The sequence below is a fragment of the Furipterus horrens genome, unplaced genomic scaffold (assembly GCF_987537825.1).
Source record: "Furipterus horrens unplaced genomic scaffold, mFurHor1.1.pri manual_scaffold_2, whole genome shotgun sequence".
NCBI lineage: Eukaryota > Metazoa > Chordata > Mammalia > Chiroptera > Furipteridae > Furipterus > Furipterus horrens.
The window spans coordinates 168,077,932-168,093,281 of NW_028327172.1; the positions used below are offsets into that span (position 1 = coordinate 168,077,932).

A 15,350-nucleotide genomic window follows, 5' to 3' on the forward strand; every position below is an offset into this window, starting at 1 on the left:
TATTACACAGTAGAATTTGCTAATTTAAAATCCTCAAATGGATAAGAAACTATGCTGAGGTCACTAATCTGAAGTAGGTGAAGATTTAAAAGAATTTCCTGTTTCATCCTTAGTCTGTTATATTGTACTTCAAAGTCAGCTAGAAGTCAGGTAAGTAAGAGCTTTTTGGCAGGCTTAAAACAATAATATCAATAATAATTATGATGTTAATAGTCATAGTGTTATTTTTTGTATGTTTTATTGATTATGCTGTTACAGCTGTCCGAATTTCTTTTCCCTTTGCTCCCCCCTTTACCTAGCAACCGCCCTCCCTCCATCAGTCCCCCTGACTTAATCCATGTCCTTGGGTTGTGCATAAAGCCCTTCTCAACATCCTCCCGTACTATTCTGCATCCTCCTACTACGCTTCTTAATTTCTGCACCATTTCCCTCCCTCTCCCCTCTTTCCCCTCTCACCTGACTTCCCTCGACATGCTCCCCACACCTAGTCATAGTGTTACTGATGCTGACAAGCATGAGGTAGGCACGAAGTTAAATGCTAGATAATCTTACACACAACCAGCCTTGAGGGATACATTAGGATTCTCTTTTTCATATCAGGAACATATCTGGGGATGATAAGTAATGTTGCCAAGGTCACGCAGCTGGCAAGAAGGAAAGCTAGCCATTAAACCCAGTCTCAAGTGACCTGAAAGCTTATCTCTTTCCTTTATCACCCGCCTATGACTCATCTTCATTAAAGGAAAAGTTTATTCAATTAAAGTTATCTTCCTTCCTTCTACCATACCAATTAGAAATAAAAACATCAAAATATACTAGAAATGAAAAAGGATGAGTACATAGTATCTAGCAGCAGTAATTCATAGCCACTTAGGGATAATCTAATAACACCAGTATTCATCAGAGAGAGAAATGTAAAGCAGGGTCATCCAAAAGACAAAATCAATTCCTACTTAATTTTAATATACATCTTTTAAGGAAAACTATATGCAAAGTAAAGGTAAAAAAAAAAACTATTAAGGGAGACTAAATCCAATATTGTATCATAATATTAAACTAACAGAATCCATACAATATAAAACTAATAAAACCAAGAGGAAACCCCTCTAGCTGAGATCATATAACCAAAAAATCAGATTGCAAATGACATCACTCAATATTATAAATGAATATGAAACCATGTTATACTCTCCTTCCAGTTGCCTAGTCAGAATAATTGTTTTTCTACCTAGTTGATTATGTTTGGTATTTTTCACTATATAATTATAAATTAATCTTATCATTATTAATTTAATCTTTCTGACTTGAGTGATTGTTCCACTCAAAAACAATAAAGAAAATGAACAACTGTACCTTGCCAACTGATGGACTTTTGCATCTCTGTTTTCTAAAAATTCCACCATTTTCTCTCTGTGTTTACGCTTAGCAAGTGAAAGTGGTGTGAGGCCCTCCTGTAAAGCAGCAAAAACAATTTATAATTTATGAAATAACATATATCCAACCAAATTTTAAAACTTATAAAAGATCCTCTGAACTTAAACACATAATACAGAAAGTAAATAAAAGTAGTCCCTTCCACCCTGACCAGAGTGACTCAGTTGATTTGATTCCCGGACAGAGAACATGCCTAGGTTGCGGTGGTCCCTGGTCAGGGCAGTATGAGAGGTAACAGACTGATGTTTCTCACAGAGATGTTTCTCTCCCTCTCTCTCTCTCTCTAAAAACAAATACATAAAGTATTTTAAAAAGAAAAAAAAGCAGCCCCTTCCTTTTCACCCCTGTGCTGTCACCGGCTGCTCCTTCTCTTTAAAATGCCCACCTCTCCCTCTTCAGTAGATTAACTGCAACATCACTCTCCAGAACTCACTTCAAACACGTACAGTACTGGTTTCAAGAGTCTGTGTTCCTATCACAGTATCTATCTATCGTGGGATACTGGCGTTATTTCATTGCTCCCCATCTAAAACAAGAGCTTCATGAGGGCTGAAGCTATTTTTTGATCTCTGTATTTCCAAACTATAAAACATAGTAGTAAATGCTTTCAATACTTTTACTGAATTAATAACCTAAATAATTAACTCTAGTGTTTCTTAAATTGTATTTCAAAGAATATGTACCCTACTTTGCCAGAATTGTAGCACTATGTCCCAGCAGAGAAAGGATCCAGAAGGATCACCTGTGTTTAAAAAATATGACAAAACTGTGCATTGTATGCTCAGTACTAAAAAAGTATTTAACTTTGCTTAATCCCAATTTGTCAATAGTTTTCTGTGGCAAACATTAACATTTGTAAATTACAGAGTTGCATGGATACAGTTTTGAGAGCTTTGCAACAGAGGTGAAGGTTTTCTCCAGGTTATACACAGTTGCTTGACTCTCTTCTACTGAAGCTATCAGGATCCCAGATGTCAACGTCAGTCACTCCTGCTTCAAAACGGTTTCTAAAAAAATGGACTCTAAATTAAGAGACAGGCCAAACAGTGTGAGCAACTCACAATAAACTGGTTATCACAAGACCTTATTGCCTCTAACCAAGGACACCGGAGAGCAAATGGTATACCTCTCCTCCCTAACCAGAGAATACATAGCCAAAATCACCCTGGTCTGGAAAATAGAGAACAGAGACCCAATTAATGCTAATTGTGCCAGCTAAACCCAAGCACAGATGAAGTCAGGAGTACAAATAACAAAAACCTCATTAGAAGCCTGTCAGACCTAAGGTAACAGTAAAATAGTATAGCCGACCAAAGAATAATCCCAAACCCCTCTATATGCTCATTTTGACGCCATCAGCATATTAAAAATGCACCCAGAAAGCTGTTGAATAGTCTACTGAAACCCTCCCCTAAGATTCTTGCCAGCATGGGAAAAAGAAAAGAGCGAGAAAAAGCCCTCAGGACAAAGACTCACTGCGGGCTTGCACTGGAGCACACCCATGCCCCGTCCGGGCCATGAATTTTTTACTTCTTTCTAAACTCTAAGGGTGTCCATGAGACGTACAGCCAGGGGAGCAGCAGGCAGCAGCAGCTAACCAGTGAGCTAACAGCTGCCCCACCTGGGCTCACTTCCTCCCTACAATGTTTCCAGGGAACCAAAGCAGAGCACTGCCTAGGCTCTCTCCTGTTGCCACTTCTACCCTAAGCCCTTCCTTTGTTTCACGGTCCCCAGCTATAATAAATGTACTCTCAAAATCACTTAGACTGCTGTTGCAAAATCCTTCCTACATGAACTCAAGAACCACACACTACAAGCTGGCCTGATGCAGACCAGCTCTAGGCTGGTCCCTGTGCAGTAACAAGAATATGATTATTTATAGGACCTATAAAGGAAAAGTTTTTTAAAACAACAACATAAATTCTAACTTGAAAAATTCAATCCCATTCTTAAAAGATCACTATAAATATATATATTATAAATGAATGCAGATGGTCTTGAAAATATTGATGTCTTTAATAAAATATAATACAGGAATTGTAAACTCAAGTGCTTATAGAGGTAAAGTAGGTAACTCAAGTAAGAAAATAATCTAGGTAGGGATGGCAGCAAACTAGAGAACACATGTCTCATATGAAAGGGTCAGATTCTCCACAACATAGCAAACAGCAGTATGGGCTTATGGGGTACCATATTTGATTCGTTAAGAGAAGCTTGAAATCCAGATTTCCACATGAGTCTCCTAAATTTAAATGTTGACTCAATTTATGGAAGCAAAATAAACATTCAGGGCCCACATTTAGGCTAGAGCCCACTTGTGTTTTTATTTGCTATGTTTTTAAATGGTTGTGTATAAAGCAAATATTTATATTTAAACCCATTTCTTTCATTAGCATCATATGTCTTACCAATATTTCGGGCCATGTATGTAATAAAAATAATTATTTAGACTAATAATACCCACTACAAAAATTTGCCAATACTTACTAAAACTATAATCAATTTGTATTTAATTCTCTGAAATTGTTAATCAAATAGATAATTAGTTGACAGAACTGCTGAAACTAAATTACTGAAACAATCCTCATCGTCATTGTTATTAAAATTCATGGTTTTTGATGTTTTAATGTTTAAAGCTGCCATCCTGATTATGCCAGGGTTCTATGAATTTAACACAAACTGAAACAGTTCATCACACTATTTCAACTAAAAAGAAGCCTCAAGACTTAATATTATTGCAGGAAAATCCTGCTTGTGGTAAACATTTGCTGATCTAAGGATCTGAACAAGAACAAATGATGCAAAATTCTTAAAGGGTCCGATTCTACTAATTAACAGATGACCCATAAACAAATATCTAAAGACTGGATGGTTGAAAGGAAAAAGGTGTTCTTTAAGTCAGTAGATATTGCCAATAATGGTCCCAGTAACTTCTTAAGCGAAGAGGTGGCAACAGTTGAAAGTCAGGCCAATATTGCTGGAAAGGAGAGAGTTTAAGGAAGTTTCACTTATCAAATTCCAAGTCTTTTAGAGATTGCTTAAGTTTGTGCGATCTGTGAATTTACACATTACACTTACCCATTCAGTAGTTCTTAACCAAGTGTTATATCAGAATCTCAAGGAAATATTTCTAAATACACACGTCCAGGATTATTAGATTTACTCAGGCAAAATCTTTAAGGAAGAGCCTAGAATTGAAAACTTTTTAAAGTCTATCAGGTGACTGTGGTTCACCAGCACACTTCAAGTTGAGAACTAGTAAAGTACACAGTCACTTTAGTCTCGTCTCTCACCTGCCTGGCCAAACCCCTCTGTCACTTGAGGACTGGGACAACTAAAAGTGTAAGAGATATAAATAACTTATCAAAACGGCATTTAATTTCCTGGGTAGGGGTCAAAAGGGACTATTAAACTCAAAATGCAACTCGATTTCATTATTTATAAACTCCTTACTTCCCATCAAGACCTTCTAGATTTGAGAACAGAGTTCAGACTCTTATCTAAGTGACTGTTTCTGCCAGAATAGAATAATAGCTCAGTTAATCACCTGTCCTTTCCTCTTGGGCCCCACTTAATGATCACTGTTCAATGCCAGTCTGGTGGCCTCAGAGCCTCCTAATATTGATCTTGAGGCAAGTTTATAACTCACTGATGCACCCTCCCAAACTAAAAATCACTGTCCCTGAAAAATGAAGAGCGCTTTATCCAAACACATAAACTGCAAGGAGAGGAAAAACAAAAAATAAATCCCAAAAAACCCCAAAAAACCCTTTTCTGGTTATTTCCTCTCAATCAACATATTTCCAAATTGGCCTCGGTATTTCTAATTGCTCTTCCTCTTTCGTTTTCCTTTTTCCCTCTTAGGCTTTGGCCAATGATAAATCACTTTTATATAAATCACTTCTTTATCATATAAAAACTTGTCAATAGCAGCAAGATTTCTATTTAGTATAAAATGTTTTGTTTTGTTTGAGTTTTAAGATAATGCCTATTTCCATGGGATATTTTGCTTTCCTGTGTTGTTTGACATTAATTAGGGAAAAACTCGGCTGAAAAAAATTTTTTAGAAGTTTTACCTCTAATAAATTGTTTTCATAAATAGATATCAGCAGGGCATAAAAGAGAGCTATATCCTCTACTGCTTCTTCAAAAGTATCATTATGTAAAGTGAAATCTTATACAATTAAGTTATTTCAAGATATTTTTATTCAGAGAATGCTTCAGCTTCCAAATATGTAAAATCAACCCCACCTGTGTCCGCCGAGGCTGTTCCTGTCAGGGTTGCAGTGGTGAGAGGTAATGTGTGTCCAGGAGTAAAACTGGGTGGACTGCTTTGCCATCACCTGCGCCCTGTGTACAGCTACAACCCCACTGAGGAGCCACCCGAGGCTGAGCAGGAGGTCCACTCTCACATGGAAAATCCCAAGGAGGTGTGTGGCTGGCGGAGTGGCTATGAGCACAAGTGGACGCCTTTGGTAATGTCAAGACATGGCCTGACTCTCTTGTCACAGCCTTCCAAACTCTGGTGTTCTGGAATGTTCAGGGCCTGTGGACTTCTGCTTCCCTTCTCACTTGCACTCACCCAGCTCCCCCTGCTGGGTACTAGGTCTCTTCCACCCACCCATCCCCAGCAGCGCCCCCCCCCCCCCCCCCCCCCCCCCCGTTTCCTAAGCCCCTGCCTGCACAGGACCCAGCCCCACCTTCACTTCACTCCCCGCAGGCCTTCAGTCCTGGGTGGGCTCTCAGCCTATCACCCAGTCCCAGGCACTAACAGAAACTTTTTCCTTCTGGGCTGAAGGGTGGTAGCTGGAGACAGTGCTTTGCCTTTTCCCTGGACACTACATTCTCCAGCCCTCCCTGACCTGGCTTGGAGTTGTTCCCATGGTGACAGGGCCTGATATATTATATTCAGAATATGCATGTGAGAAAAAAAAATAAATCCATGTATTTCAAATATTTTTTAAATAAAGTCGGTTGATCTATACCTTGTTTCTTGCTTCAATATCTGCATTATGTGCAAGCAGCTCTGCTACTATCTCTGTATTGTGACCCAGGACAGCGTAGTGGAGCGCAGTGTTGCCTTCGATGTCCATTATATTTGGGTCAGCACCACGTTCTAACAGAATAGTCGCACATTCCTCCGCCTGGCATCGTACGGCCTGTCAGTAGTATGCCGAGAAATAGATCATAAATGCTAGGAGTTCAAAGTAAACAGTTCAACAATAACTTACAGCTAAACAAGATAAATTCATTTTTATTCTAAGTAGTTAAATCAAACCCATCTCATGCTGACATAGTTGGCTACTCGATACCGTAATCAGAACTGTCCTTTCAAATATGTCACGGAAGTTCATCTGGCATTTTCTGTCTATTAGGAGAGTGACCACTCGCGCATGGTCATTGTCACAGGCCAAATGTAGAGCAGTTCTGTGCAAGTGAGAGACATTTTTAGGAACCTAGAATGCGCTATCTCAAAACATACAATTATTCATGCAATTGCAAACATTAAAAGTTATCCCCCCCCCAAAAGAAATGTAAACAGGGATGTACAACAACAAAATGACTTAATAATCCTTCATTACAATGATAAATATCTACATTTAGAACTTTATAGTTTAAAAATAATAATATGAAGATAATAATAAAGTTGTATACACTCATTGAGTTCACAATATCTACCAGGCTCTATGTTAAATGATTAATTAAGCATTTATTATTATATGTAAACTATTAATAAATTTTTAAAAAAGTTATCCCTATGCCTTCAAAACAAATATTTAGTTTTTTCCTGAAGACAGTACAATATGTATTAGTTTTTGTTACTCACCACATTAATGAAGGAGCAGCTTAATGGAATAGAGAGACCATGACCTGGGAATTCAGCTCAGCTTGGGTCTGATCCAATTTTAACCCTGTCACTTATTAGCTATCACTTAGCCTTTCTGTGCCTCAATTTCCTCATCAACAAAATGGGGTTAAAAATAGTAGTTATCTCATAGAACACTGTTTGCTTAAATGAAAAGTTATGCAGTGTTTACTACAGTACCTAGCACAAAAAAAATCTCAGTAATTGTTAGATTCTTATTATTACTATTACTATAACTTTACAAAGATATTCAACTAAGAAAATGGTAATATGATACCTACTTTGCAGATGTGTTTTAAGAATGAGAAGATATACTGTATTTCAGTGATTCTAAGATGTTATTTTCTCACACTTTAACATCTCACACTTTGATATTGGAATGCAATTTATAATTCAGAATGTCTTACAACTATAACTGGCAGCATTAAAAAAAATTCCTACATAAAATATTAGGCATCATACCATCCCTGGTGCCCCACATTAAGTGAAGTAATGGTAAACATAACAGATCTTTTGCAGTTCTAGTCATATGGTTGGTATGTAAATCAGTTTTAGTTCATAAAAGCATTATGGGGAAAGACAAAACAAGAAAACAATTTTTTTAAAAGTTTAAGAAACTTTAAGCCAAAGGGAACTATGGGTTCAAGTGAATAGGATGGCTCATTTTATTTAATATTTAGACTTACAGACTGTATGGAAATTAGATATTTCCAATGATCATTATTAGTATTTAATAATATTACACATTTCAAAAGGGGAGGTAAAGGTTATCTTTTACAATTTCCTACCTTCAGAAATACTTTTGTTTGAAAGGAGGGAGAAAAAGCTTTAGCTGTAGTCCTAATACTTCAATTTTAAATTTCTTACTTTGCTAATACTGAGCAACACCAAGTTTTTAAAGGAAAAGAGTCTGAGGATAGACTGAAAGGGCCCTGAGTAGAAGACACATGCTACAAAGGTATTCAGGTTATATTTCATGAATAAGTAAATTGAAAGAATGGGTAAATATAGTTTGAGAGTTCAATATTCTTAAAGAAAATGTTTATAAAGTAAAGCAATCCTTCTGCAATATAATAATCTCTTATACTTGCTAGCTTTGATTTTTTATTTTCATAAGAACACAACTAAAATGATTATAATCATTTACATATTACGCATAATAAAACTATATAAAATAAAAACCATATACATATAATTAAATATATGCATAAACTCTACAGGCACAGATAAAAAGATTTCCTTTACTTTTTTTTTAATTAATCAATTTATTTGTTTGTTTATTTATTTATTTTATTTTTAGAGAGAGGGGAAAGGAGAAAGAGGGGGAGAGAAACATCACTGTGTGGTTGCCTCTTACTCGCGCTCTCAACTGGGGGCCTGACATGCAACCAACCTTGTCATGTGCCCTGACTGGGAATCGAACCAGCGACACTTGGCTCGCAGGCCGACGCTCAATCCATTGAGCCTCAGCAGCCAGGGCTTCCTTTACTTTTGAAGATGCTAAAAGTTATCAAAATATATGACTCCTCAAAAAACATTAAAAAAATATAAAGTGAGAAATTATTTTTATCTGTTCAAGATTCATAGTCCTGCTCTTCACCAAGATTATTTCATTCAGAATAAAATTTTACTAAAATTTCTATACATGTTCATTGTAGAAATCAGATTTTTTAAAAAGGAAGAGAAATTTTCCCTTATAATTCAAATGCTCAGAAATAAATTTGATCACATTTTGCACATTTTTTGGTTAACATAAGGGCATAGTCTGTGTGTATATATAATCAAACTGATTTTTGTCTCCCTTTCTCATCTACCAAAGTACATCTTTTCATGTCAACATACGTCTATTATCTAGTCCACCTTTAATGGTCACATATTATTCCATCCTACAGATGCACTGCAATTTTTAAACAAAATCCATTTATATGAGTTTTTAATACGCTGTTACTTTAAGCAGTGCTGAGAAAAACAAATTGCATGTAATTTATCTAATTATTTTATGGAAATATTTTAGTATAAATAGGATAGATAAAAAACAATATATATTTAAATGTGGTACTTATAAACAAATTGCCTATTTGAAAAGTCAGAAGTGACTTAAACTTTAAGTAGCAGTATAAGGACTATTGCTGGTCACCTTCACAAACTTTGTGGATGGAAAACGGTATTTCACTACTTTTCAACATAAATTCCTTTTGTTTTTTTCCCCTATGTCCATTGGTCACTTGTAGATATGCTAAAAGTACTTTGTCCAATTTCAAATTAGAGTTCTCTTACTTGTTGATTTCAAAATCTCCTATGTAAAATAAAGATATATGTTTTCTCTGATATGCATGTTGTAAATATTTTGCAAGTACATTTTCTTTTATTTTATTAATATTAATTTCTGAGTTTTAATTTTTTTATATTGCTCAATCAACCACCAGAAGTCTTGCAAAATTTTGAAGTCTTTGTCAACTTAAAAAAATATATAAATATGTTCTGTCTTCTTCTGATAATTTTTGCATTTTGTATATTTGAAAATTTTAGTCTACATCCCATCTGGAACTTATTTTTTGAGATTAAAATTTAGCTAGTTTTCTCCAAATATTTAAGTTATTTCTCCATTTATAAATGATTCATCTTTTTATGTAAACATAAAATGTTAACAGTACCAAGTTCTAAAGACTTAAATCTATTTGGATGTTTGGGCATTTCTATTCTGTTCCAATCCCTTCTTTGTCTTTTCATCTATTGGTAAGTAAATAATTTGTGGAAATTGATAGCACATGTTGATGTCTAGAAGGGCAAATCTTCACTACTGTATACAGTAATTTTCTTAATTTCATCACAACAGACAGCATGTGTAACTCAATTTTTATTTAATTTATGTAAAATTGGTAATGATCGGAAGAGCACACATTTAAAAAAAACGATTCTCCCTATTTCTATTTAAGACCACAGCCATCTTCCAATTTCAAAACTCCCTTCTGAGGTCCTTCAACAAAGAACATATATACACCACTGTACACTGATATAAAACGGATATTGGATTTTATCCGAAGAATTTTTGGCCCAGAAGTCGACCTATTGTGGAAATTATTTCTCTTATTATGCACTTTTCTATAGTATACAGCATTACGGTATAAAAATGTGAACATCAAATAAAAAACGCTGCATATACTTCAAGTGTTCTGTGAGAGGAATTATGAATGGGTCTTTTAAGTTTGGGTTTTTGCTGCTCCTAAAGTCGGCCTGAGTGCAAGACCCCACCTAAGGTCTCCACCACCGAGGTGCTACGGAGCCGCGGGAGGGAAGACAGCCCAGCACCCTCGGCGACAGGAGGGCTGAGCTCCACCTGGCTGAGCCCCGGCAGGTGAGCGCTTCTCCCAGGTCCACACCACCTCCTCCCGGTCCACCCCTGGCTGTGGGCCTCGCGGTCCCTATTACCTGTGCATATTGTCTCTGTCATTCACGCCACTGATCCGGAGCAACAGAATCTGCTTCACTTTTGTTACGCTGCCCACAATGGCGGCTTTGTGGATCTTTCCCATATCTTCGTCCCGGTGGTGCCTACGTTGGGAATGCCTTCCTCTCACGCAGCTCCCCGGGGTGTCCGACTTGACAATGGGCGAAACGCCCTTCCTACTCCCGAAACCAAACATCTTCTTCATCTTGGATAACCTAAGGGCTTTAGAACAGCCTCATTTTCCCCTCCGCTTTTCACCATCTGGTGAGCCACATTACCGCTCCAGACGAGCCAACGTCTTCACGGAACAACAGCCCGGCAGGGTAGTAGGGCTCAGAACCTTTCAGCTCAGAATAATCGTAACCAAGCAACTACCCCACCCCCGGCCCCCGCAGACACAACTGCGCGTGCGCGCCTCAGGGATTACATCACAGACAGTGAGCACGGAAGCCTGCAGTCAGAGATACCCAGAGCGCATGTGCCAGGTCCAGACGTTTTAAAATCTCAGCGTTGCTTGTGGGTAGTGTGGGTTCCGTCTCAATGTCAGCGGAAGTTTGGCAGTGTTTTGAGACAGCTGCAAAACTTAGCTTCACCCCAGTGGAAAAGCTGTCTTTGCCTACGTCTGGGGCTAGAGTGGTGTGGAAATCTAGGGTGCTGAAGGCCTCCTCCCCCAGGAAACTCCTCTAAAAAAAAATCTATATGTCTTCTTGCCCCTCAGCTCATTCCTCTTCCACATCCCTCTGGGCCCCAGCCAATCCCCATGGAATTAGGTAGATGCAACAACAGCAAGAACTTTTAAAAAATTAGCTACTCACATGTGGCAAACCACATTTTCTCACCTAATTTAAAATACCACTTTATTTTGCATTAAATATTCCGTTTTGTTTTTGTTTTTTTCTTCTTTCTGTTTCTGGATTTTCTGTTCCATTCCACTGAATGATATACTTTTTGCAAAAGTACTCCAGTATTTGAACTTCTTTATAAGATGTATTTTAATATACATTAGGGATCCAAAGTTTCCCCTCTTTATTCAGTATTCTCCCGGCAATGTTTACGTCGAAATTTTTTTTTTAATTTATGTTTTGGTTATTCAATTACAGTTGTCCCATTTTCCCCCTTTTGCTCCCCCCTCCCAGCCCATCCCTTCTCCCACAATTATATCCCTCCCCGTTGTCCATGTCCATGAGTCATTCATATACGTTCCTTGACTAGACCCTTCCCTTACTTATCCCCCTTCTCTCCCTCCCCTCTCCCCCCTCCGTCGAAATTTTTTGAGATGAATCTTAGTGAGATTTTTATTTTAGGTTGAAAATTAATTTAAGCTGAAAATCTGTTGAATCAGTGTATCCAGATAGATATTATGTCTCTTAATTTATTTCTTATTTTATCTCCCTAATCAGTTCTTGGCAGCCTTTTTCTTATGTAAATCCTTCAGTATTCCTTGGGGTGACCTGTAAGACCAGTAAAGACTCTCTGTAGTGACATCTGAAGAGAAGAATATGACATTTTTTGAAACAGCCTGTAATGAGGTTCGAAGACCTTACCAGGCTACGGAGAGGTAGGAACCACACACCAAGACTCCAGGTCAGTTTTAGAGATTTGGTTGACACTAGTGTTTTCGTACAGACCAAAGATACTTAAGGAGTATATGTTAGACCAACTTTGAGCTTCTGTGTTACTTTGTCAAATGCAATCTGGATCCCCAGACTTTCTTACAAGCAACAGGAATTTAGGATTGCCCATTCCCAGACTTCTGTGGAAACTAGTTTCAGATCCACAGCAGATGACCTGTAGAAGGTTGCTACTTAGCACTCTCATGCCTATTTAACACTCAGATAATGCCCTGGTTGAGCTCTCCTGCACTCTCACTTAATAGTTATGCTAACGGAATTAATAATGGGTAGAGTGATATTTGTTTTGTCATGAAAAACAACTCGGAGGTGGATGCCTTAACAAATGCCATAGCTAAGGTTTTCCAATTCTAACTCAAAGGCTATTATTAAAGTCTTCTTCATGTTAATGTTACTACAAAACAATCAAACACTTTTCCACAACTGGTTAATTTGTTCTTTGCGATGTCTTCCCATGCATTCTGCTGTATCTATTAAGGAAATCTGAAGTGATGGTTATTTTAAAACAATATAAAAATAGAGTCTGTTTTGTTCTTTCTGAAAATCTTTTAGCAACCAGTTTCTCCAGTTGTTCTATGTTTTTTGTTTGTTTTTTCCCTTTTTTCCTCCATTTTCTCCTACCTCTGCTTCTTTTCATTACCTGGCAAAGTTATATAGATGTAACTAATGTCTCAGGTTGAAGAACTGGTCTTTAACATTCCTCAAAACTGAACGGTAGAAAAATTTGAGGAGATAGCCTGAAATCATTTCTATGGAACAGAAAGTAGGAAACATGAAAGATACAGCACATTTTAGTGAAACATATTCACTCAGATATAGTTCTCTGTTAGACTGACACACAATCCTTCCTTGCATTTCTGTATTTTCTAAAAAAGAAATCAGATTTTCCTCTATAAGAAAAACACTTCAGTCATTTAAAGGATATCTCCTTTATAGTTATTCTCACTGTGATATTTTCAGAGATGAAAGAGTCATTCAATATTCATTATCTACATAGCATAGTAAGCCCTCTGAAGTGAGTTGATCCATCTATTCCTTGCTCTGCCTGATGGTGGGAGAATTAGGATAATTAATCTACTGAATACCTATTCTTTAACTCACTGAAATAGTGTTAGCTGATGACCTAGAAAACACTCTTTTTAGTCCTAGAGATACAAAAGTATTCACAATTTCTTCCTAGAACGCACCATCAGGTGGGAGAATGCAGACCTAGAAACAATAAGTTAGAGAACAGTTTATTACAGAAGTACCAATCAAATGCTGTAGGGAAACAGGGAAAGCAGTTGGACATAGAGCTTAAATAGAAAAAGGCGGGAGAGAAAGACTAAGAAGTCACCAATGTACAGATGGCAGAAAAATATGGAGAGAAACTAAAAGGACTAAGGATACAATTGTAGAGTTTATTAATATGAAAGGAAAAGTAAAGAATAAAAACCCACAATATAATTCCTAAATTTTAACATCATCATAGAATTGTTATAACAGAATAAAGGAGGAAATGAGAGCTATAACAAACTAAAGTATTCATCAGAAAGGGTTTCTTTTGTCTTCATTAACTTAGCAGTATTACAAACAGATAATTCTACCAGAACCCTGGATTAGCTCTTTCAGTCTTAACAGTATTAACTTTGATAATTATGTAAAAATACCACCACTAAATTTCACTGAAAAAAATGTTATGGGCATATTTATTTTTATTTTTTATTTTATCATTTTAAATCATTTTTATTTTTCAATTACAGTTGACACATATTATATTAGTTTCAGGTGTACATCTCATTGATTAGACATTACATGAATCTCTTGCCCATCTTGTGACAGAATAGTTAAAAGCTAGGAAAATTCCTGGGTAAATGGAATGGGGAAACTGAGATAAGAAAATTAAGGCTAAACAGCTTAAGGAACTCACAGCAAGCTGGTGAATCATAAGACCTTATCTCCCCTAACTAAGGACTTGAGCGCAAATGATTTCTACCTCTCCTCCCTAACCAGAAAATACATAGCTGAAATCACTTTCGTTTGGCAAATAGAGAACAGAGACCCAGTTAATGCTGTTTTGCCAGCTAATCCCAAGCACAGATAAAGTCAGGAGCATAAATAACAAAAACCTCATTAAAAGCCAGATAGCCACAAGATAAAAGTAAAACAGTATAGCAGATCAAAGAATAATCCCAACCCTCTCTATACATTCATTTTGACTCCATCAGCATATTAAAAATGTACCTGGAAAGCTGATGAATAGTCTACTCAAACCCTCTCCTAAGATTCTTGCTAGCAAAAAGAAGAAAGAAAGAGAGAAAGAGAGAAAGAAAGAAAGAAAGAAAGGAAGGAAGGAAGGAAGGAAGGAAGGAAGGAAGGAAGGAAGGAAGGAAGGAAGGAAGGAAGGAGAAAGAAAGAAAGAAAGGAAAGAGAAAGAGAGGAGAGAAAGAAAGAAGGAAAGAAAGAAGGAAAGAAAAAAAGAAAAGAAAGAAAAGAAGAAAGAAAGAAAGAAAGAAAGAAGAAAAAGAAAGAAAGAAAGAAAAGAAAGAAGAAAAAAAAAAGAAAGAAAGAAAGAAAAAGAAAGAAGAGAGAGAGCCCTCAGGACAAAGACTCACTGTGGGCTTGCTCTGGAGTACACCTGTGCCCTTCCCAGGCATGAAATTTTTCCTCCTAAACTCTAAGGGTTCCCAAGGGACTTGCAGCCAAGGGAGCAGCTGGCAGTGGCACTCACCCTGGGCTTACCCCCTGATCCTATTTCCAAGGGTCTCTTTTTCTGACTTCAGAGTGAGCTAAATGCAGCACTCCCATCCCAGGGCTAACTTCTGAAACTGTGACCTTCACTTCCCAGTGAGCCAACAGCAGCCCCACCTTGGCTCACTGCGTCCGTCCGTATATGTTTCTAGAAAGTTAAAACAGAGCACTGCCTAGGCTCTCTCCTGTTACTCTTTCTATCCTAAGTCCTTCCGTTGTTTCACTCTCCCCAGCTTTAATA

At 37.2% G+C, this 15,350-nt stretch overlaps 1 protein-coding gene across 1 annotated transcript in view; it reads right to left on the reverse strand.

Annotated features, from left to right (window-relative positions):
• The window catches only part of LOC150019908 (uncharacterized), a 34,013-nt gene extending 22,912 nt beyond the window's left edge, over nt 1–11,101 (reverse strand). The window contains exons 1-4 of the mRNA XM_090267380.1: nt 10,730–11,101; nt 6,747–6,861; nt 6,420–6,593; nt 1,354–1,451 (exon numbers count right to left, since the gene is read on the reverse strand). Coding sequence (XP_090123506.1) covers nt 1,354–1,451; nt 6,420–6,593; nt 6,747–6,861; nt 10,730–10,953 — 611 coding nt within the window. The 5' untranslated portion in view covers nt 10,954–11,101. The remainder of the gene's footprint in view (nt 1–1,353; nt 1,452–6,419; nt 6,594–6,746; nt 6,862–10,729) is intronic.
• Between the last annotated feature and the right edge of the window lie 4,249 nt (nt 11,102–15,350).